Consider the following 25,720-nt stretch of genomic DNA (forward strand, 5'->3'; position numbering starts at 1 on the left):
TCTCAGGGTGGCCTCAAACTCACAGCGATCCTCCTACCTCTGCCTCCAGAGTGCTGGAATTAAAGGTGTGCGCCACCACACCAGGTTCTTTTTTGTTTTTAAAAATGTCTGCTGAAAAGTCTGAAAGTCCTCATTTGTCATCCTTCCCTTTGGTCTTTCTGTATACCATCTCTCGAAAGCTGGCCAGAATCTTGTTCTCTCTCTTTCGTCTCTCTTCTTGGTTAAAGGATGCGAGGGCTCTCTTCTCATCTGCACTATAGATCTGGTTCTCTTTTCGTAGTCGCACAGCCTCCATTCGGCGATGCCTGGAGACAATGTCATTTGTGGATTAATTATAGCATATTTCTCAGTAATTATTTCATAGTATGTCCTCATTTAAAAGGTGACACAGTAATTAGAAATGGGTTAAATTATCAAAAGATCATGTGATCTATCTGTTGATGTTCTTTGATTCATTTCTAGTACTCAAATAATGACATTTCATGTGCTGTCAACAGAGAATACTACTATTAAGTTCAAGTATGAAAGAGTAAGTCTGCCTTACTTATTTTCAATAAAACAACCAAAAATGAGTAATATTAAACTTCTTTAGAACAGGCAACCTATAGAATAGGAGAAAATATTTGCCAGATATACATCTGACAGAGAATTAACATCCAGGATATACACGCTCAAAAAACTAAATAAGAGATTAAACACCCTAATCAAAAAATGGTGCTATGGAACTGAACAGAGAGTTCTCAAAAGAAGAAATGCAGATGGCCTATAAACATTTACAAACATGTTCTACATCTTTAGCCACCAGTGAAATGCATATTAAAACTACTTTGAGATTCTATCCAACTCCTGTCAGAATGGTTAGCATCAAGAAAACAAACGATAATAAATGCTGGCAAGGATATGGAAAAAGAGGAACCCTTCTACACTGTTGGTAGGAATGTAAACCGGTACAGACATTGTGGAAATTGGCATGAAAGTTCCTGAGGCAGCTAAGAAGAGTTACTATATGACCCATCTAACTCCTTGACATATATCCTCAGGACTCTACTCACTGTCTTAGAGCTACTTGCTCATCAAATGTTTACTGCTGCTCTATTCACATTAGCTAGGAAATGGAACCAACCTAGATGTCCTTCAAATAATAAATGGATAATAAAGATGTAGTATTATTATAAAATGGAGTTCTATTCAGCTGTAAAGAAAAATGAAATTTGTAGGGAAATGGATGGATCTGGAAAGGATTATAATAAGTGAGGGAACCCAGGCCCAGAAAGTCAAATGCTGCATGCTCTCCCTCATATATAGATCCTAGCTACAAATGTTTAGATTTGTATGTGAGTTGTAGTAAAAGTCAGTAGTAGAGGCCCGGAGGTTAGAAAGGGGATATGAAGGAGGGAGAAGAGGAGAGGTATTAAGGGAATGGTGCTGTAAATATGTAAGTAGAGGTACAGACTATGGGGGTAAAATGGCTTAAGTGGGGTCAGTGGAAGGGATTGAAAGGTAGGAGGGTTAACCAAAATTTAGGCTGTTATGAATAAGCCATATGGAAACCTATATCTTTGAATAATGATCCACCCAGATGCCATAGATTGTTACAAGAAAAAATTCAATGCCAGGGATGGGATACCTTCCAGTGAGTGGTCTTTGATGCCCCCAAATAATACAGACCATTGCCAAGGTTCTTGATTGCCCACCAGAACTAGATGCTAAAATCCTATTGCTGATGACTCCACATGCTTGGGCAGCAGATCACTGAGAAATCAAGCTGGAGCTGAGCTGGATGCCCACTTCCTGTTGAATAGCTATCAGAAAGCTAGAAAGAACTATCTTCCATACAGCCCTTTGGGAGAGAAAAGTCATCAATGGTATTAAACAGCAGTAGACCCTGAAAGCCCTGAGAGTGGCCAGCCAGGCTAACTGTGCCAGCTGGTGCAACAGTGGCAAGTCTGTTTCACAATTTGCTAGTACTTTTTTTTAAATCAATTGTGTATATTCTAAGAATCTCAGATTGGAATTTCCTTATTTTATAGTGTACTTTTCTTAATATTTTATTCACTTGAGGGGTGGGCAGATAGAGAAAGAGAATGGGTATGCCAAAGCCTCTAGCCACTGCAAATGAACTCCAGACACATGTTCTTCCAAGTGCATCTGGCTTGCATGGATACTGGGGAATCAAAAAAAAAAAAAAAAGTCCTTTGACTTTGCAGGCAACAGGCTTAATCACTAAGCCACTTCTCCAGTCCTTAAGGTGCCTTTTGATAAACAAAACTTCTTACTTTTAACCTAGGTAAGCTTATTACTGTTACTTTATGGATCATACATTTCTTTCTTTAGAAAACATTTTTTTTTAAGTCTAAGATCTAAAAGATATCTGTCTTCAAAGAGGCAACCTACAGAATGGGAGAAAACCTTTGCCAGCTATACATCTGATAGAAGATTAATATCTAGGATATACAAAGAACACTAAAAATTAAATAATAAATCAAACTCCCAATTAAAAAATGGGCTATAGAACTAAGTAGAGTTTTCTCAAAAGAAGAAATACAGATGGCATATAAGCATCTAATGTTCTATATCCCTAGTCATCAGGGACAGACAGACTAACCTTACTCCTGTCAGACTGGCTACCATCATGAAAACAAATGACCATAAATGCTGGCAAGGATGTGGAAAAAGAACCCTTCTACACTGTTGGAGGGAATCCAATCTGATCCAGCCATTGTGGAAATCAGTGTGGAGGTACCTGAGACAGCTAAAAATAGATCCACCTTATGACCCAGCTATACCACTCCTAAAGACTCTTCTCACTACCTTAGAGTTACTTGCTCAACCATGTTCATTGCCGCTCTATTCACAATAGCTAGGAAATGGAACCAGCCTAGATGTCCCTCAACTGATGAGTGAATAATGAAGATGTGGCACATTTACACACAATGGAGTTCTACTCAGTGGTACAGAAAAATGAAGTTATGAAATTTGCAGGAAAATGGATGGATCTGGAAAGGATTATACTAAGTGAGGTAACCCAGGCCCAGAAAGCTAAGCGTCGCATGTTCACCCTCATATGTGGATCCTAGCTACAGATGATTGGGCTTCTGTGTGAGAAGGAAAAAACTCAGTAGCAGAGGCCAATAAGTTAAAAAGGAGACATAAAGGGAAGAGAAAGGAAGGGAGGTGGGTACTTAATACATTGGTATTGTATATATGTAAGTAGAAGAATAGATTAAAGGGGGTGAAAAGGCCCAAAGTGAGGTCAGGAGAAGAGACTGAGTAAAGGAAAGGTGGAGGGAGGGCTAATCAAAATCTAAGAGGATGCAAATAAATCATATGGAATCCTCCAGTTTCTGACAATGGAACACTCTGGAGCCATAGATCGTTGTTACAAAATTTTCAGTGTCAGGGATGGGATACCTTCAGTGAGTTGTTGGCCAGGGAGGTCCTTGATGCCCCCAAAACATTATAGGCCATTGCTGAGGCCCTTGGTTTCCCACCAGGAATAGATGGTAAGACCCTATTGCTGAAGACTCCACATACTTGGGCTGCAAGGCCACTGAGAAATCCTGCTGGAACTGAGCAGATAACCTCCTCCATGTAAACCAGCTGACAGAAAGCTGGAAGAAGCCATTCTTCATGTAGTTCAATGGGAGAAAGAGATACCACCAGTGAAGATACTCAACAGTGAACACTGCAAGCCTTATAATTGGCCAGCTAGTCCAAAAGAGCCAACGGGTGCAATAGTGGCATGTCTGCTGCTATCTGGCTAAATATATATACTATGCTTATCAAACTGCCCAGTAAGCACTTCTCTTAATATTTATACCCTTATATTAACGCTACTCTCACTTTGGGTAGAGAATCTTCTCTATTCAGATGGCAGTGACTTTGGGATGACTCAGAAGGCATCGTAGTGCTGGAAAGTAGTGACTGGAGTACTGAGTAACATCTCGATCGCACCTTCCAAAGCTCAGGGTCTAATGTGGAAGAGGTGGTGGAAAGAATGTAAGAGCCAAAGGAAGGGTAGGACTCTGTACAACGTGCTCCCTCCAGACATAAAATGGCCTGGATATCCATGACCTCACAGTGCCTGACGCTACCTACACAAGACCATCATAAGAGAAGGAGAAGACCATGACATCAAAATAAAAGAGAGACTGATTGGGATGGGGAGGGGATATGATGGAGAATGGAATTTCAAAGGGGAAAGTGGGGGGGGTATTACCATGGGATGCTTTTTATAATCATGGAAAATATTAATAAAAATTGAGGAAAAAAAGACTCCTAAATCCTTCACATCCTGACACTATTGTACATGGTTTATTTTCATTTAATTCCATTTTCTTTTCTTTTTGTTTTTTCAAGGTACTGTCTCACTCTAGGCCACCATGACCTGGAATTCACTATGTAGTCTTAGGGTGGCCTTGAACTCATGGCAGATTCTCCTACTTCTGCCTCCTGAGTGCTGGGATTAAAGGCATGTGCCAACATGTTCAGCTTAATTACATTTTCTCATTATCTGTTATATAAAAACACAACTGATTTTTGTCTATTAACTCTATATACAATTATCTGTTAAAATCCTTCTATATTTATGTCATCTAAAGATGCTTTGGAACCTTGTATGTAAGCAATCATAATAATCACAGCAGTGTTGCATTCTCTTTTACAACTGGTATGCCTCTAGTGCTAATTCCTTATCTTCCTGTGCTTATCCTCAAAATGGTATTTCAAATACTGGTCCTCAGAATTCCAAGATTCTACAGGTGCTTCAGGGGTTCAGCAATTATTTGCTTCTAGTGCCATTTTAAAATAGTTATCTAGCCGGGTATGGTGGCACATGCCTTTAATCCCAGCACTCCGGAAGCAGAGGTGGAGGATCTCTGTGAGTTCAAGGCCACCCTGAGACTCCATAGTGAATTCCAGGTCAGCCTGGGCTAGAGCGAAACCCTACCTTGAAAAACAAAAACAAAAAATAGTTGTCTACTTTAATAAGAAGTTTGTAGTTGTACAGAATCTAAAATTTAGTTTTAGTACTGTTTCCCTTACTCTCCTGTTCCTTTAGGTACTTTCTTCCTCTATCCTAACTATATTTCCCCATGATGAACTTGACAGTTTTCATTATCCTCTCCTGACATTCATTCAGAGAAATTCCTGTCCCCTGGGAATACTCAAGAAGCATTACCTTGCAAAAATACTTCCCTATCTAGAAAAAAGCCATATTCCTCATAGGTCTATGATACACATAGCTGAACTTAACAGGAAACCTTTTTATGTATATACATAAAAATATATCCATCCTCTGGTGAATGAAATATCTGTACCAAAATATGAGCTAGGAAAGTAATTGAGAACTACTGATACAGATTCTTTGAATTTAGAGATATAGATGATCTTGAGACTAAGGTTTCTACTTACTTAGAATTTTATCTAAGTATGTTTATTCCAATAAAACCACATTTAAGCAATATTAAGCTTTCTGTTTGTGAATAGTCACGTAAAGAAAATAAATCACCAAGATATAATTCTAGTAGCAAGAAAGAAGGAAAAGGTCTAGTCATGGAAATTGAGCTCAATGCCAAGGACATACCTGCTACCACTCATTACATAACCCGAACATTCAAATGATGCAATTTCTTCACTTGTCAAGCCAATTTCACCTCTTCGTGGAATACGCTTTCCAGCTTTTACATATTCAGCCATAGCTGCACCTTCACCAGGTAACAGAGCATGGCCATAGCTACAAAGTAATTTAGAATTCAGGAAAGGTTCATTAAAACATTTCAACATGTAAAGTTCAATGTCTAAAGAGAAAAAAAAAAAAAGCACTTTTTTTTTTTTTTTTTTTTTTTAGTGGTAGGAATAACAGTATTAAGTAGTAGTGTACCTAATGTGATTTAACTCTACTATGTGAACATTGCACTGTGACCTGTATTACTAACCCAGAAATTCAGAAATAACTTGGAAGAACTAAAGAAGTAATGTTAGCCAGTATAGAGTCACAACTTCAAATTTTGGGTTAATTAATCCTTATAGGTATTGCCATTATTGCTTCTGCTTCTAGCACATTCCTTTAAAAAAAATTCAGGGCTGGAGAAATGGCTTAGTGGTTAAGGTGCTTGCCTGCAAAGTCAAAGGACCACGGTTCAATTCCCCAGGACCCATGTAAGCCAGATGCACAATGTGGCGCATGTATCTGGAGTTTGGAGTTCATTTGCAGTGGCTGGAGGCCCTGGCACACATTCTCTCACTCTTTCTATGTCTATTTGCTTCTCTCTCTCTCTCTCTCTCTCTCTCAAAAAAAAAAAAAAGAAAACTTCAAAGAAGCCAGGCATGGTGGCACACGCCTTTAATCCCAGCACTTGTGAGGCAGAGGTACAGGAATCGTCATGAGTTTGAGGCCACCCTGAGATTACTTAGTGAATTCCAGGTCAACCTGGGCTAGAAGAAGACCCTACCTTGAACCCCCTCCATAAAAAAAAAAATTCAGTGAAATATTGTCAATATATTTTTGAACTTGTAACTAATAATACTGCTATGCAATAAAAATTATCTATTACTTTTGATCCAACAAGACTTTAAAAGCAGTTCAGTGAAGGTTTCTTACATACCTATTACACATAAAGCTTAAAGTACCAAAATGACCTCTGTCCCTATGGGATTTACATATTAATGAGGATAAAGCTGTACTTTATACATTTCAAAAACAGGAGTGAGCCGGGCATGGTGGCACATGCCTTTAATCCCAGCACTTGGAGGACTTAGGAGGATCGCTGTGAGGTTGAGGCCACCCTGAGACTCCATATTGAATTCCAGGTCAGCTTTGGCTAGAGTGAGACCCTACCTGGAAAAATAAAAAATAAAAAAAAATAGAGCCGGGCAGGGTGGCGCACGCCTTTAATCCCAGCACTCGGGAGGCAGAGGTAGGAGGATCACCGTGAATTCGAGGCCACCCTGAAACTACATAGTGAATTCCAGGTCAGACTAACCTAGAGTGAGACACTACCTTGAAAAACCAAAAAAAAAAAAACATGAGTGGTTGGACACACCTGTAATCCCAGCACTCATGAGGTAGAGGCAGGCGATCAGGAGTATAAGGCCAGCATGGGCTACATGAAACATTGTTGTTTTCCTTTTTTTTCTTAATATAAAATACATAGCATAAAAAATAGAAAAATGCTCTGAGGATTAAAAAAAGGGTAGAAATCACAAGTACGAGGCAGGTATGGTGGCTCACGCCTTTAATATCAGCACTTGGTAGGCAGAGGTAGAAAGATTGCTGTGAGTTCAAGGCTATCATGAGACTACATAGTGAATTCCAGGTCAGGCTGGGCTACAGTGAGACCCTACCTCACCTCGAAAAACCAAACCAAACCAAAAAAAAAAAAAAAAAAGAAAAAGAAAAAGAAAGGAAGAAAGAAATCACAAGTACTTGAAGCGAAACACTGGGAACCAACATTTGTTGCTTCCTTTGCAAAAACATTTTAAAGTTAAGGATTTTTGTTTTAAATTTATTTATTTGCAAGCAGAGAGAGAAAGTAGAGAGGGAGGGAAAGACAGAGAGTATGAATGGGTGCATTAGGGCCTCCAGCCACTACAAAGGAATTCCAGATGCATATGCCACATTGTGCATGTGGCTTTACATCGGTATTGGGGAACTGAACCCTGGTCATTAGGCTTTGCAGGCAAGTGCCTTAACCACTGAATCATCTCTCCAGCCCTTGTTTTGTTTATGGGACAGTGTCACATGTAGCTCACCTCAGACTCATGATGTAGATGAGGATGACCTTGAACTCTTGATACTGCCTCAGTATCCCAAGTGCTGGGATTGCAGCCTTGACATATTGTACTCATCTAGATATTATAAATACACTGCTACTGGGTTGACAATATATAGCTCAGTAGTATGACACTTTGCCTAGTATGTGCATGGTCCTGGGGGTCAATATTCAGCACTGAAAAAACACATTATAACTTACTTCAAAGGCTTATCATCCTGGGAGGCAAGTGTTTTTGGAGCCTCTGGGCCAATTATATCTGAAGGTTCTTCAGCCTCTGCATGAAAGATATTCAAAAATACATTCATAGTTTGACTACTCTCTTACTTTAATGATTTATGTGTTTAATTAGTCAATTGAAAGAACCTACTTGATCGATCCTTCCAGGGATTCTCTAGAAATTCTTCTTGGGATTCTTTAGAGCTTGAATCACTGGATTCTTTTCTGTTCTTCTTAGACTTCTTTTTTTTATATTTCTTCCTATAGGGATTAAAATTTGATACAAATTCATCAAATGGTCCCCTGCTAAAGGACATCTTAACTTTCCAAGGCAAATAATATTAATTCCTAGCTATTTAAACTTGCTAGAGAATTCTATTTTTTTAATTTTTATTAACATTTTCCATGATTATAAAAAATATCCCATGGTAATTCCCTCCCTCCCCCCCACTTTACCCTTTGAAATTCCAAAGAATTCTATTTAAAAAAAAAATCTCATGAAAAAACTCATAGTTACCCAAACATATTTAACTCCTAAAAACTCACTAAAAAAATCCTTCTCCCTGTAGCCCAGCTAACTGAAAGCTGGAAAAAGCTGCACTGTGTGCAGTCTTATAGGAGACAGAAGTCATCAGCAGTGAAAACAGTGGACACTGAACCTGAAGTTTGGCTAGACAGGCCCAATGACTAAATGAGTACAATAGTGGCATGTCTGCTCTGGGGAAAACCAACTACTCTCTAATTGGACTAAAGGTCCACTCTATGGGAGGGAATATATACCTGGTACTGAAAACCTAATCAAAAGTATATGGCAGGGGAGGTCATGAGCCTTAGGGATATAAAGCATGCTCTTGTCCGGATAAATGTATATATAACTCTCACCAAATTGCCCTGAAAGTACTACACTTAATGTTCATACTCATATATTAATGCTACTCTCACTTCTGGTTAGAGAAGCTTCTGTTTTCAGGTGGCGATGACCACTGGGATCACCCAAAAAGCAACATAGTGCTGAGAAGAAGGGACAGAGGAGTGTCCAGCACTGAAACATCTCATACTCTCCAAGGCTTAGGGTCTGTGGCGAAGAGAATGTAAGAGCCAAAGGAAGGGTACCACTCCTTACATACAACTATCTGCACAGAATTTGGCCTTGATATCCAAGACCTCACAGGGCCTAGCAATACCCACACAAGACCCTCATAACAGAGGAAAAGAAGATGACATCAAATTAAAAGAGAGATTAATGGAGAGAGGGAGGGGATATGATGGAGAACAGAGTTATGACGGGAAAAGTGGGGGAGGGGAAAGGGAAATACCATGATTTGTTGTCTGTAAGTATAGAAGTTGTCAATAGAAAAAAAAAAATATATATATATTTTAAAGACAATAGAGACATAAAATTATTTGTAAATTAAAATAATTCACTAAAGAAACATTGAAATACAGTTCCATGTATAAATATAACAAAAAGGAAGCAGCCTAAGAACCAGCTCTCAGTCAGGTGTGGTACTGTATACCTATAATCCTAGAAGAGGATCAGGAGTTCAAGATCAGCTTCAACGACAGAGTGCTAAAGACCAGCTACATGAGATCCTGTCTTAAACAATCAAACCAAAACAACAAAAACCAAGTTCTTACCAATTTGGGCATGAGTAATTTTAGTGCAACAGATTAAAATAGGCAAATATATTTAAACTTATTTACTAATTTGAAAACTCCTAAGACGTCTTTCCTATACAAACTGTACTATGGGGTATTTAAATAGTTGATAAATGCAAATGCTTCTCACAACATTATTCTACCTAATTAATGAAGAAAGTCCAAATTAAACCAATACCCACTGTAATCCCTTGTGACAAAACAGATCTAGACAATGACAACTAATGACTGTTAATATGGCAAAAACAGATAACTAGATATTGGTTGCTTCCTGACAGAAATATACAATACCACCTATGAAGTATTCCTGGCCAAAATTCCAACCTGAACCTTGCCAATCCTCTACATCTGTCAATCCGTCAGAAGTGCAGAAGGTGGAAGAACAACTGTAATTTATAGACATTATTTGGATTCTGATCAGAACGAATTGTAGAAAAACTGCAGAAAATCAAGTCATTATTAAATACTTAAGCATGATAATTTTTTTGTTTGTTTTGTAGTCAGGTATGGTGGCCCACGCCTTTAATCCCAGCACTTAGGAGACAGAGGTAGAAGGATCACTGTGTGTTCATGGCCAGCCTGAAACTACACAGTAAGTTCAAAGTCAGCCTGTGCTAGAGCGAGACCCTAAGACCATACCTTGAAAAAAAAAAAAAGGTGTTTCTTTCTTTTTTTTTTTTTTATAAAGAATACCTATGTCTGAGAGAAAAGTGCTAAACTGTTTAGGATGGAATGATTATCTCTAATTAAATCCAACATAATCAGGAAGTGGCAGAGAATACCCATGATTTGATAATTGTTCACATTGGGTGATGGGGATATGGGGATTATTACTATTTTAAGTAATCTTCTACACATTTTAACTTTTCTTTTTGGTGTGTGTGTGGGCGCATGTGCGCACAAGGACACACACACACACACACACACTGTGCACATGCATGTGGAGGCCAGTGATACTAGGCATCTTTTTAGTCACTCACTATCTTATTCTTTTTAAGATTTTATTTATTTTTTAAATTTTTTTTGTTTTTATTTATTTACTTGAGAGTGACAGAGAAAGAGGCAGAGAGAGAGAGAGAATGGGCGCGCCAAGGCTTCCAGCCTCTGCAAACGAACTCCAGACGCGTGCGCCCCCTTGTGCATCTGGCTAACATGGGTCCTGGGGAATTGAGCCTTGAACCAAGGTCCTTAGGCTTCACAGGCAAGCGCTTAACCGCTAAGCCATCTCTCCAGCCCAAGATTTTATTTTTATTTATTTATTAGAGACAGAGGGAGGGAGAAAGAGAATGGGCATGCCAGGACCCCTAGCCACTGCAAATGAACTCCAGATGCATGTGCCAGTATTGTGCATCTGGCTTACGTGGGACCTGGAGAATCAAACCTGGGTCCTTAGGCTTCACAGGCAAAAGCCTTAACTGCTAAGCCATCTCTTCATCATACTACCTTACTTCTTGAGATAGGGTATCTTGCTAAACCTCACTGACATAGCTAAACTAGCTGGCTAGCAAGCTCCAAGGACTTTCCTGTCACTGCCTCCCCAGTACTAGGATAACAAATTTGTGCCAATATAATGGAATTTTTACATGGGTACTAGGGATCTGAACTCAAGTCCTCATGCATAGATGGAAAGAAGTTTGCCCAATAGGCGATCTTTCTAGCCCACAATTTAATGTGTGTGTGTTTTGTTTTTTTTTAATAAAAAGAAAAGAAAAAACTGACGATCTTCGTTTCTTCTTCTTTTCCTTTTTCTTAGTTTTCTTTGCTCTCTTTTTTGTATCTTCATCTGCAAATTAAAGCACATAATTTAAAACAATTTTAAAATCCAACCCCTAATACTTTTGAGAAAGTATTCTACTGCTACCTCATTTGTTATTATGGAGAACTTAATTCATTCTAATATTTATTGCAACTTGTCAGAAAATGTACTAGGTATAGGAGACAGAGAAATTAAAGGTAAATTAGGTGTTAGAGGATATAGGTAAGCACTATTAATTTATTCAGTGAGCTTATAGTATCAGTCAAGTAGAAAACAATGTCCTTTTTCAAGGAGATGTATACTGAATAATTAGCAAAGAGAGATGACATTTATAATTTGACTATCTCAGCACCTTACATTTTAAACACAAATATCAAAATGCTAGCAAAAGTTGAACATGAGGGCTGGATAGATGGTTTAGTGGTTAAGGGACTTGCTTTCAAAGCCAAAGGATTCCCCAGTGTCCACATAAAGCCAGATGCACACGTGGCACATGTGTCTGGTGTTCATTTGCAGTGGGGTCAGAGGCCCCAGCACAACCATTCTATTTCAAATAAATAAATAAATGAAATATTTTTTAAAAGCTGAACCTGAGTGATATTCCCTTTATTTTCTGAAAAAGTTTCACAATGAGAAGAAGAAAAAAAAGCTGGAGGGCTGGAGGAGAGTTATTTTAGCAGTTAAGGCACTTGCCTACAAAGCCTATGGACTCAGGCTTGATGCCCCAGTACCCACATAAACCAGATGCACAAGGTGGTGCATGCCTCTGGAGTTTGTTTGCAGAGTGGCTAGAAGCCCTAATGTATCCATTCTCTCTCTGCCTCTTTCACACACTCTCTCAAATTAAATAAGTAAACAAAATATTTTTTAAAAGCTGGATAAATATATTTAAAAAAATTAAGGCATCTTTTTTATCCTTTTTGGTTTATTTTTATTTTTTTTATTTGAGAGTGACAGAGAGAGAGAGAGAATGGGCACGCAGGGCCTCCAGCCACTGCAAACGAACTCCAGATGCGTGCACCTCCTTGTGCATTTGGCTAATGTGGGTCCTGGGGAATCGAGCCTCGAATCAGGCTCGTTAGGCTTCACAGGCAAGCACTTAACTGCTAAGCCATCTCTCCAGCCCCCTTTTTGGTTTTTTGAGGTAGGGTCCCACTCTAGCCCAGGCTGACCTGGAATTCACTGTGTAGTCTCAGGGTAGCCTAGAACTTATGGTGATCCACCTACCTCTGCCTCCCAAGTGCTGGGATTAAAGGCATATGCTACCATGCCCTACTTAAGGCAGTTTTTTGTGATGTAGTACCTTACATATAGGGTGCCTTGCATCATCTGGCAGCTAGCCAGTGGTATATCTTTAAATAAACCTTACAAATGTGCCCACAGGGCAGGAGAATTACACAAAAGAGCTTTCCATTGGGCTGCTGCAGCCCTGTTTGGCTTGCTTTGGCACAAATACATCTTTCAACCCAACTTGCTGAGTTGGTTGGTATTGCATGCCTAGTAGGACCGCACAATCAAAATCAACAGTTTGCCCATGCTTTAATTCCAACTGAGACCTCAGGCATGGTGCTGATCACCTGCTCTAAGCTTCTCTTTCCTCATGAGTAAGATGGTATTGTTGGACTAAACAGCAATAATGGGCATAAAACACTTAGCAGAGGGCCTGGCACAAAGTCAGAGAATGATCAGAAACTCTAAGTTATTCTTGTTTTAAGAACCTTCTAAAGTGTTTCAAGTAAAACCACTCTTGGGGCTTGCAGAGTGATGTTGGCTTTCTTACCACTGGAGTCTGTGTCAGAATCAGAATCAGAATCAGAGTCACTGTCTTCAGAATACTTCTTGTGTTTTCTTTTAGAGGACTTTTTCTTTCGCTTTTTCTTAGACCTTTCTTTTGAATGATTAGATTTCTTTTTCTTCTTTTCATCTGTAGTAAATACAAAAAAAAAAACTTCTAGAAGTATTTCTGTACATAAATTATATTGGATAAATAATTGACAATTTGAATAAAAGCAAAGTCTAATGTTCAACTATTTATACACTTATTTTAAACTCTTCACTTAATAAGTTCTGTAATTTAAAAATACCTTCTGAGCTAGATGCTGAAGTAGTACTTTTCTTTGGCTCTTCATCCTCTACTGGTGTGTGTTCATCAGAACTAAATTTAAGAAAAATTTTGCAAGAATTAGAAAAGTGACAAAATATGGATTACAGAATGTTAAAGCACTCAAAATTTTTCAGTGGGGCAGGGGAGATAGCTCAATGTATAAAAGCACTTGCTATGTGAGCCTAATGATTTAATTTTGTGTCCCCAGAACTCACAAAAAGCCAGATACACCCTTGTAATCCCTGCATGTCTATGGTAAAAATGGGTGATGGACATGATATTCTCCAGAAGCTCATTGGCCAGCAAGCCTGGTGAATTCAGGCATGAACAAGAGACCTTGCCTCAAAACAAGGTAGGAAGTGAGGTCTGACACCTGCAATTGTCCTCTGACCTCCACATGAGGCATGCAATATGTGCACCTGTACACACACACACACACACACACACACACACACACACACACACAAAGAGAGAGAGAGAGATTAAAAAATCAGTAACTGTACTGATTACTCAAGAACCACTGAAAGTACGCACTGAGCGATAGGGAAGATGACTCAGTGGATAAAGTGCTTGCTGTACAAGTGTGAGGACTGGGGTTCAAGTTTCCAGCACCCACATAAATGCTGGTTAGCCATGGACCTAACTGTAATCCCAGGGTACAGAAGGCAGAGAAAGGAATCTTTGGGAAAGTTGGCTAGCTCGACTAGCCAAACAAGTGAGCTCTAGATTCAAGTGAGAGATCTTGCCACATGATATAAAGTGGAGAATGGTTGAGGAAGATCTCCAACATAAATCTATAGCTCCCACATGCATGTACACATGTGCACCCATACCTGCACACACATGACCATGCACATAGACATAGCACACACACACATACACACACACATATGCAAATGAAAGCAACCACTGGAATACTTTTGTAAGAGTATAGTCAAAGGATTTATCACTTTCATAATAGCTTACATTTTCATGTTTTAAAGTTTACAAAAGTATCATGCAAACAAAGCAACATGAAAGACATATTTCAAGAAGAGACCCACAAGGTAAACTTGAGAAAAGACCAAACAACCCTTTACCACAGAGATTCAGAGACTAACTGGTTGCATTCATGACCCCACACTGAATATCAATAATGCTACTGAGGAGGGTCCTCAGTGGAATGGGGGTGGGAGAGAAGGTATAAGAGTATATATAACCTGAGCTGGAGGGATGGTTTAGTGGTTAAGGTATTTGCCTATTTTTAGTATTTCTTCCAATGTCTTCCCCCCATCCCCCCTTTTCTTTTTTGGTTTTTGAGGTAGGGTCTTACTCTGGTCCAGGCTGGCCTGGAATTAACTATGTAGTCTCAGGGTGGCCTCAAACTCATGATGATCCTCCTACCTTGTCTACCGAGTGCTGGGATTAAAGGCATATGCCACCATGCCTGGCTCCTTTTCTCTTTAATTAAAAATAAATATTTTTAAAGCCAGGCATAGTGACACATGCCTTTTATCCCAGCAGCACTAGGGAGACAGAGGTAGGAGGATCAATGAGTTCAAGGACACCCTGAGACTAATGCCAGGTCAGACTGGGCCAGAAGTGAGACCCTACCTCAAAAAATGTGTGTGTGTGTGTGTGTGTGTGTGTGTGTATGTATGTATGCATATATATATATATATATATATATATATATATATATATATATATATATATATGAATAAAAATAATATTTATTTTTTATTTGAAACAGAGATAGGGAAGAAGAAGCAGATAAAAAGAGTGTATATGGGTGCACCAGGGCTTTCTGTCACTGTAAACTAGCTCACTTATAACACATTTTCTAAAGATATCTATAAAAACAGGTATTACAGCTGCATGTGGTAGTACATGCCTTTAATCCCAGCAGTTGGGAGGCAGAGATAGGAGGATCACCATGAGTTCGAGGCCACCCTGAGACTTCATTGTGAATTCCAGGTCAGCTTGGACTAGAGCAATACCCTACCTTGAAAAAAAAAGGTATTACATAATAATGCTTTATCACTCTGACACACACAAAAAAAAACCTGTTTAAGCACATTGTCACATGCAAGTACCTTAATTGCTAAGCCATGTCTCCAGCCCATGTTATAACATTTTTTTTTGAGGTAGGGTCTCACTCTAGCCCAGGCGGACATGGAATTCACTATGAAGTCTCAGGCTGGCCTTGAACGCACAGCAATCATCCTACCACTGCCTTCCGAGTGTTGGGATTAAAGGTGTGTGCCACCATGCCTGGTTATAAACTTTTGAAATGATAGTTAGGGGGTGAAGATACAGTTAAGTGGATAAAGCATTTGCCTTCCAAACATGATATGAATTTAATCCCCAGGATCCCCCCACATACAAAAAGCATAATAGAAGCCACATGTGGTGACTTAAGCATTTAATCCCAGCTGAAGTAGGAGGATCACCATGAGTTGAGGCCAGCCTGAACTAGATTGAATCCCAGGTCATCTGGGCTATAGTAAGCCCATACACACACACACACACACACACACACACACACACACACACATACTTATGTATGTATGTATGTATGAATGTATGTATGTATGTATGTCAGTGCTTATTGGCCATTACGTCTCGCCTACATAGTTAACTCTAGGTCAATGAGTGTTCCTTTCTCAAAAAGAGGTATATAGCATTCCTTTAACCACTGAGGCATCTCTTCAGCCCTAGTATACAGCACACCTGAGATTGTCCTCTGGTGTCATAAACATGCATACATATATGATACACACGTACATACATGCCAAAAAAGATGATTTTTAAACCACTTACTCTGGTTCAGGATTCTTTGGAGAAAGTCCCCATACTTCAGGAGCTCCCAATTCTCCAATTCTTTCTCTCTCACTTAATCTCCTAAAAGATCCAAGCATAAATTGAAACTTAATCCTAAGTATTTAATGAAAGTCAACAAGAATCAAAACCTTTTTTTTTTTTTTTTTTGGTTTTTCGAGGTAGGGTCTCACTCTGGTCCAGGCTGACCTGGAATTAACTCTGTAGTCTCAGGGTGGCCTTGAATTCATGAAGATCCTCCTACCTCTGCCTCCCGAGTGCTGGGATTAAAGGCATGCGCCACCATGCCTGGCTAAAACCTATTTTTACTATCACATTTTTTTTTTCTTTGAGACAGGATCTCACTATGTTGTTCAGGCGGATCTTGACTCCTGGGTTCCTTTCTCAGCTTTCCAAGTACCTGGGGCCAAGGGCACAACTGGATTTCCCTATATATTTCAAGTCAATAAAAACTTTTTACTTGGGATTTAATATTCTGACAATATCAACTGGTACAAATTGTGGAAAACCTCAGTGGTTGGATAAGAAATGATAGCTGAATGAGCTGTGAAAGTGGAGTGTTCAGCACTGAGACATCTCTATAACATCCTCAAGGTTCTGTGACCACTGTAGAAGAGGTGGCAGAAAAAATGTAAGAGCCGCTGGGTGTGGTGGCATATGCCTTTAATCCCAGCACTCCCGGAGGCAGAAGTAGGAGGATCGCCGTGAGTTCAAGGCCACCCTGAGACTACATAGTGAATTCCAGCCTGGGCTAATGTGAAATCCTATCTCAAAAAACCAAAACAGAAACAACAACAACAACAAAAATCAAAAATAGTAAGAGCCAAAGGAAGGGGAGAAGTGCTTTGCAATACTACCTCTCAGACACAAAGTAGCCACGGTATTTGTGACCTCACAATGACAAATACTACCTTAAACAAGACCTGCATAATAGGAGGGGGGAAAACGATAATATCAAAATAGGAGAGACTATTGGAGAGAAGGGATTCAATGGAGGGAAAATATAGGATGGGGAAAAGGAAGGGAGGGCAGTGGGAGAGGATTATGTTCATGGTATATTGTTTATATGTATGGAGTGGCCAATAAAATTTTAAAAGGGGGGCTGGAAAGACAGCTTAGCCGTTAAGGTACTTACCTGCAAAGCCAAAGGACCCAGGTTTGTTTCCCCAAGACCCCCATAAGCCAGATGCACAAGGTGGCACATGCATCTGGAGTTCATTTGCAGCAGCTGTAGGCCCTGGTGTGCCCATTCTCTCTATTTGGACCCCTCTCTCTCTCAAGTAACAAATGTAAAAATAAAAATAATAAGTTTTGGGCTGGAGAGATGGCTTAGCGGTTAAGCACTTCCCTGTGAAGCCTAAGGACCCCGGTTAGAGGCTCAATTCCCCAGGACCCACATAAGCCAGATGCACAAGGTGGCGCATGCATCTGGAGTTTGTTTGCAGTGGCTAGAGGCCCTGGCGTGCCCATTCTATCTTCCTCTCTCTCTGCCTCTTTCTCTGTCTGTTGCTCTCAAATAAATAAATAAAAATAAACATTTTTTTAAAATTAAGTTTGATAGCTTGGGAGAATTAATGTCCAGGACATCCCTTTTGCTAAATGCATGACATAGCTTCTAATTGTCCATTTAATTGTCTGCAAAATGTTACAGAAAGTTTTATATTTGGAAATAACTTCATTTGTTTATGAATGGTTATACAAGTTAAGAGAGGGCTAGAAAGATGACTCAGTGGTAAAAGGTGCTTGTTAGCAAAGCCTGTTGGCCTGTGTTCAGTTCATTAGTATCCACATAAAGACAGATGCACACAAGTGGTGCATGCACCCAGAGTTCATTTTTAGTGGCAAGAGGTCCTATAGCACTGCTTCTCCTCTCTCTGGTTGCAAATAAGCAAACAAACATGTTTTTTTGATCTCGCTCTAGCCCAGAGTGACCTAAAATTCACTATGTAGTCTCAGGGTGGCCTTGAACTCACAGTGGTCCTCCTACCTCTGCTTCCTAGTGCTGGGATTAAAGGTGTGTACCACCAGTCTTGGAAAAAATATTTAAATTTTTTAAAAAGTTAAGAGAAGTCTCTTGATTGGTCAATCTTCAGTTTTCTGAAATCTACAGATTAATCAAGAAACTAAAGATGAAGCATTAGAAGTACCAAAAAATTTGGTTCTAAAAATGAAAGAAAACATTTGTTTGATAAAAACTATAATCACTGCCTACAATGTTTGTTACCTCTCTTTTCCTATTCATTCCTTTTTGGAAACTGAGTATGTTCTCTATTCTTTGGAAGACACTATCTTTTTTCATTCATGTCACGAATCCTATTTTATTACTATTATTTTATTTTTGAGAGAGAGAGAGGCATAGAGAGAGAATGGGCACACCAGAGCCTTTCAACCACTGTGAATGAATTCCAGATGTGTGTGCCCCCTTGTGCACATGTGCAACATTGCACACTTGCAACACTGCCTTTGGCTACATGGGACATGGAGACTTGTGTTCTTAGGCTTCGCAGGCAAGTGCCTTAACAGCTAAGCCATCTCTCCAGCCTTTGAGATTTACTGTTATCCATAAATATAATCCTTCAGTTTACCTGCTTGTGAGTACATTTTTTTTTCGAGGTAGTGTCTTGCTCTAGCCCATGTGATGACATTTTAAAAAATCTTCATAAAATATTTAGTTTTCTCAGGTAGGGCTGCACTCCAGCCCAGGTTGACTTGGACGCTCAGGATGGCCTCAAACTCCTGGCGATCTTCCTACTTCTGCCTTCCAAATTCTGGGATTAAAGGCATGCACCACCACACCCAGCTAGCTTGATTCTTTTTTTTTTTTTTTTCTCCTTTAATCATGGGAAAAAGTAGTATAACTATGACAAGAGTCAGATTTACAAGGTTTCTTACTTGGTCAAAATAATCTAAAAAAGGACATATTTGTAACTGCACCTGGAACTGCAGAGGAAAGAATACCTACCAGTTAATAAAGAACAGAAAGTCCTGTTCTCATAACTTTTGCCACAACTTGGTCTATATAAGTAAATTATTTATCTTCTATATAAATGCAAATATCACCCAAGTAGTTCTAACATCCCATGGTGAAGAATCTCCAATAAGAAGCCTTCTTTTTGGGGAGGGTAGGGGAGGGAAATACCATGGTTTATTGTCTGTAAGTATAGAAGTTGTCAATAAAAAAGATATATATTATAAAAAGAAGTCTTTTTTTTTTTTAGTTTTTCAAGGTAGGGTTTCACCCTGGTCCAGGCTGACCTGGAATTCACTATGTAGTCTCAGGGTGGCCTCAAACTCATGGTGATCCTCCTACCTCTGCCTCCCAAGTGCTGGGATTAAAGGTGTGTACCACCACGCCCAGCTTTTTTTTTTTAAACAGGCTGACTCAAGGTGTAATCTCAGGCTGGCCTTGAACTCAAAGCAGTCTACCTCTGCCTCCCAAGTGCTGGGATTAAGGGCATGTGCACCTTCTGTATCTTTTTGAACAATTTAAATTGGATAAGTAGGCTTCTATCCAAATTCAGAACTTGGTACTAATTTTATCCCCACCTTTTTGAGGTCCTGGGGATCAAACTCAGGGCCTCAAGTTTGCTATGCCAGCACCCTACACCTGAACTACATCACCAGCCCCATCCCCCACCCCTTTTAAAATTTGAGAGCAACAGACAGAGAAAAAGAGGCAAATAGAGAGAGATAATGGGTGTGTCAGGAGACACTTGTGACCCCTTGCGCTTCTGACTAACATGGGTCCTGGGGAATCGAGCCTTGAACCGGGGTCCTCAGGCTTCACAGGCAAGCGCTTAACTGCTAAGCCATCTCTCCCCCCCCCCCCCCGTTCCTTTTTTAATGATGATGAAATGAAACTCAAGAGAGGTTAACTAACTTACCCAAGGCCACTCTGCTATTAAATGGCAAATAAGGGCTTCAAGCTCAGGCATTCTGATTTTGAAGCCTGTTCTTTTTTGTCTTTTTATTTTTTTGAGATAGGGTATCATGCTAGCTTAGGCTGACCTGGAATTCACTATGTAGTCTCAGGGTGGCCTTGAACTCACAGCGATCCTCCTACCTCTGCCTCCCAGAGTGCTGGGATTAAAGGCGTGCGCCACCATGCCCAGCCTGTCCTGTCCTTTTTTTGAGACAGTATTTCATCACTTCCCACTGCTGGAAGAAAAGGAATTATGACAGATGCCCGGCCCAAACATTTCTCATTTTGAACGCATACTGTGGGGCTGGAGAGATGGCTCAGTGGTTAAGGGAGGTAGCTTCCAAAGCTTGCTGGCCCTGGTTCAATTTCCCAGCACCCATGTAAAGCACCCAGAGTTAGATTGTGGTGCCAAGAGACCTTGGTGCACGCGCACACTCATACATATGTGCAAATGAAAAATTAAAAATAAAACGTTGCATGGCTAAGCACAGAGCCTAACACATAATTTAATACTTAATAATCAGTCTCTTCCTTTCTCCTTAAACCATGTACTTTGCCATCCCAATATTCACTAGGAGATCTGACTTTATCCCACCATGAATTTTCATGGTGAAGACTGAAACCACTTTACAAGTCCTTTCATGTAACAGACCATTGCTGCATGCAGACAAAGTGGTAGGCGCTGCTAATTCTGCGGTCTACAAAATAAAGTTACTCCTTTCCATGAGTTGTTTAAATAAATAAAAACACAGGTTCGCGGATGATAACACAAGCAAGGAAATGCTATAGAGCTGAGGCCCTCTAACAACCCAGGAGGGTAAAGAGTGGATTGAAATAAAATGAAAACAAGGTGCAAGGCAGAAGGAGCAAAACGCGAATAGTAAGAAACAGAAGGAACGATAAACAGGACTCAGGTGGGCGATGACAAGGGAAAGGGAGGAGGGCGACGTCACTCACTTTTGCCGCAGACTCTCTTCCCTCTCCTTGTCCAGGAGGCTAGGCCAGGGCTTGTCGCTCCCGTAGGGGCGCGAGTAGCCGCCATAATAGGCGGACGAGGATGCAGAAGTAAACGGGGTGCTCCGAGGCGCGGAGGGCCGTTCTCGAGAGCGCGATCGAGAGCGGGAGCAGTAGGTCTGGTTTCGCGATCCTTGGCTGAAGCCTCCTGGATGATGGCTGAAGCCATTTCGGTCCCCGGACCGGGAACATGAACGCGAGCGAGAGCGTCGGCTCCGTGGGGAGCGGGAAGATTTGCTGGGCTTAGGGCTCTTCGATGAACTGCGACGTTTTCCCCCGGAGGCCTCCCCCTCAGGGCTACGCGAGCCCGACACAGGGGCCATTGTTGAAGCAGTGTCCCCAGAAGGGGCGGGACAAGGGGGCTCCCACGCTACTCAGAGAGGGTCTCAGTTGCCTAGGTTTCCAGAACTCGCCGCCTGCCAATCTCTTAAACCTGCAGAAGCCTTGGAGACAGTTCCGGGTACGTCAGCAAATCCCTTCCCCAGTCCTAAGGGCTTCTACTGCTGACGGGAAGGGATTTGTGTATCAGTAATTATAAGCCGATCAAGAAACAGGATCAATGCGTTCATTCGGTTCCTAGTGAGTTTTCTCAAGTCCAACCAGTGTGAAGGACGAGTCTTACACAACCCGGAACTAGAAATACGTGAAAGAAAGAAGAAAAAATTAAAAAAAAAAAAAAAAAAAAAAAAAAAAGGGCTGGAGAGATGGCTTAGCGGTTAAGCGCTTGCCTGTGAAGCCTAAGAACCCTGGTTCGAGGCTCGGTTCCCCAGGTCCCACGTTAGCCAGATGCACAAGGGGGCGCACGCGTCTGGAGTTCGTTTGCAGAGGCTGGAAGCCCTGGCGCACCCATTCTCTCTCTCCCTCCCTCCCTCTGTCTTTCTCTCTGTGTCTGTTGCTCTCAAATAAATAAATAATTTTAATTTTTAAAAAAAAAGTTCTTTTTTTTAAAATTATTTATTTATAAATAATTTTAATTTTTAGAAAAAAAAGTTCTTTTTTTAAAATTATTTATTTATAAATAATTTTAATTTTTAGAAAAAAAGTTCTTTTTTAAATTATTTATTTATAAATAATTTTAATTTTTTAAAAAAAAGTTCTTTTTTTTAAAATTATTTATTTATAAATAATTTTAATTTTTAGAAAAAAAGTTCTTTTTTTAAAATTATTTATTTATAAATAATTTTAATTTTTAGAAAAAAAGTTCTTTTTTTAAATTATTTATTTATAAATAATTTTAATTTTTTAAAAAAAAGTTCTTTTTTTTTTAAATTATTTGAGAGCAACAGACGCAGAGAGAAAGACAGAGGGAGGGAGAGAGAGAGAGAATGGGTGCGCCAGGGCTTCCAGCCTCTGCAAACGAACTCCAGACGCGTGCGCCCCCTTGTGCATCTGGCTAACGTGGGACCTGGGGAAGCGAGCCTCGAACCGGGGTCCTTAGGTTTCACAGGCAGGCGCTTAACCGCTAAGCCATCTCTCTAGCCCTATATAGGGTTCTTGACTGCATGTCCACTAATGATTGGTTACCAAAGGATATGTGGCCGCCAGTGATTGGTTACTCCCTGGATACCTCATTAGCATCTGCCCACACCAGGTCTTGCGTAAGTGACCATGCGCACTGTGCTTATTTACTTCTACTGTGACCAAGAAGAAACCAGAAACCGGCGCCATCTTGTAATGGCGTCTGCATGGCTCCTTACAGGGTCTCACTCTGGTCCAGACTGACCTGGAATTAACTATGTAGTCTCAGGGTGGCCTCGAACTCTCGGTGATCCTCCCACCTCTGCCTCCCAAGTGCTGGGATTAAAGGCATGCGCCGCCACACCCGTCTTGGAAAATTTCTTTAAAAGGTTTTCAGAAGAAAACCTGAATTGGATGTGGTGGTTCACACATATAGCCACAGCACTTGGGAAGTTGAGGCAGGAGGATTGCCATCAGTTCAATGCCAGCCTGGGTTACAGAGTATGACCCCCATCTCAAAAACACAAGGAGGGGGCTGGAGAGATGGATTAGTGGTTAAGCGCTTGTCTATGAAGCCTAAGGACCCCGGTTCGAGGCTCAATTCCCCAGCACCCACATTAGCTGGATGCACAAGGGGGCACACGCGTTTGGAGTTCATTTGCAGGGGCTGGAGGCCCTGGTGCACCCATTCTCTCTCTCTCTATCTGTCTGTCTCTTTCTCTCTCTCTGTCTGTTGCTCTCAAATAAATAAATAAAAATAAAGGGAAAAAATTTAAAAAAAAAACACAAGGAGAGGGTCTGGAGAAATGGCTTAGCAGTTAAGGCACTTGTCTACAAAGCCTAAGAACACATGTTTGAACCTCCAGGTCACATGTAAGCCAGATACAGTGACGCAAGTGCATAATGTACATGCGCACAAGAGGGCATACGTGCCTGGAGTTTGTTCATAGTGGCTGAAAGCCCTGGCATGCCCATTCTCTCTCTCACTTTATCTCTCTCAAAAATTAGGTTAATTTAAAAAACACAAGAAGGAACTAGAGAGATGAATCACCAGCTGAGGTGCTTGCCTGCGATACCTAATGACCCATATTTGATTCCCCAGTATCCACATAAAGCCAGATGCACAAACTGATGCATGCATTTGGAGTTCATTTGCAGTGGCTGGTGGCCCTGGTCCACCAATTCTATTATCTCTCTCTGATTGCAAATAAATAAGAAATATTTTTTAAACATGGCATGAATTTTAAAAATACACTAAGAAAGGGAGAGAAAAGAAACAAACAACTGGGCTGGAGAGATGGCTTAGTGGTTAAGGTGCTTGCCTGCAAAACCTAAGGACCCATGTTTGAATCTCCAGATCCCACATTAGCCAGACACACAAAGGTGAGGTAGGCACAAAGTTGCAAATGCCCACTAGGTGTCACAAGTGCCTGGAATTCGATTTCAGTGGCTGAGGCCCTGCTGCACCAATTCTGTCTCTGTCTCTGTCTCTGTCTCTCTCTCTTTAAAATAAAAAAAAAGAAAGAATAAACTGCCTAGGTAGTTGGCATGGTAGCCTGTTCTGTAATCCTAATTACTCTGAAGGCTGAGCAGGAGGATCACTTGAGCCCAGTAGTTCATGGCAAGCCTAGAAAATGTTGCAAGACATTGTTTAAAAAAATGTAAGATGGGGCTGGCTGGAGAGATGGCTTAGCGGTTAAGCACTTGCCTGTGAAGCCTAAGGACCCTGGTTCAAGGCTCAATTCCCCAGGACCCACGTAAGCCAGATGCACAAGTTGGCACGTGCATCTGGAGTTTGCAGTGGCTGGAGGCTCTGGCACACCCATTCTCTGTCTGCCTCTTTCTCTTTCTGTGTGTCTGTCACTCTCAAATAAATAAATAAATACAAATAAAGCAACAACAACAACAAAAAAGAAAAAAAATGTAAGATGGGCTGGATACATAGCTCAGCAGTTGAAAGCATTTGCAAGGTCTAAGAGTTTGATTCCCTAGTACTACATAAAGCCCGATACATAAACTGGAGCATGCATCTGGAGTTCACTCATAGTGGCAAGAGACCCTGGGATGCCCATACTCTCTCTCTTTCTCTCTGTGTGTGTCTCTCTCTCTCAAAATAAATGAAATAATTAAAGACAGATGCACAGTGGTGCATGCATCTGGAGTTCATTTGCAGTGGTTGGAAGCCCTGGTGTGCCCATTCTCTTCCTCTTTCTCCTCTCTCTCTCGCTGTCTCTGCTGGGTATGGTAGTGCATAGTTTTAGTCCCAGCACTCAAAGGCTGAGGTAGGAGGATGGCCGTGAGTTCGAGGCCAGCCTGAGCCATATAGGTCAGCCTGGGTCAGAGGAAGACCCTAACTCAAAAAAAAAAAAAAAAAAAGTAAGAAAAACTACATTCTGTCTTACCCGACCGTATCCTTTATTTTTCCCTTAATTTTTAGTAATATTTTCCATGATTATAAAAAGTATCCCATGGTAGTACCCTCACCCCCACCACTTTCCCCTTTGAAATTCCATTCTCCATCATATCCCCTCCCCATCTCAATCAGTCTTTCTTGTATTTTGATGTCATGATCTTTTCCTCCTCTTATGATGGTCTTGTGTAGGTAGTGTCAGGCATTATGAGGTCATGGATATCCAGGCCATTTTATGTCTGGAGGGAGCACGTTGTACAGAGTCCTACCCTTCCTTTGGCTCTTACATTCTTTCCGCCACCTCTTCCGCATTAGACCCTGAGCCTTGGAAGGTGTGATCGAGATGTTACTCAGTACTCCAGTCACTTCTTTCCAGCACTATGATGCCTTCTGAGTCATCCCAAAGTCACTGTCATCTGAAAAGAGAAGATTCTCTACCCAAAGTGAGATTAGCATTAATATAAGGGTATAAATATTAAGAGAAGTGCTTACTGGGCAGTTTGATAAGCATAGCATATACATTTTTCCAGACATCAGTAGATGTTACACCCCTAGGGCTCATGACTACCCCTGTTTTAAGTTTTCA

General features: G+C 40.6%; 1 protein-coding gene across 1 annotated transcript; it reads right to left on the reverse strand.

Annotated features, from left to right (window-relative positions):
* Positions 1 to 21,704, reverse strand: LOC101610412 (NFKB activating protein). The gene is made up of 9 exons (XM_004672597.2): positions 21,210 to 21,704; positions 16,313 to 16,393; positions 13,491 to 13,561; positions 13,187 to 13,330; positions 11,370 to 11,433; positions 8,143 to 8,252; positions 7,974 to 8,049; positions 5,585 to 5,734; positions 1 to 305 (listed from the first exon to the last, which is right to left on the reverse strand). The coding sequence occupies exons 1-9, from the start codon at positions 21,587 to 21,589 to the stop codon at positions 131 to 133; spliced, it is 1,251 nt and encodes a 416-aa protein (XP_004672654.1). The 5' UTR covers positions 21,590 to 21,704; the 3' UTR covers positions 1 to 130.
* Between the last annotated feature and the right edge of the window lie 4,016 nt (positions 21,705 to 25,720).

Source organism: Jaculus jaculus, chromosome X (genome assembly GCF_020740685.1).
Source record: "Jaculus jaculus isolate mJacJac1 chromosome X, mJacJac1.mat.Y.cur, whole genome shotgun sequence".
In the NCBI taxonomy this organism is placed as follows: domain Eukaryota; kingdom Metazoa; phylum Chordata; class Mammalia; order Rodentia; family Dipodidae; genus Jaculus; species Jaculus jaculus.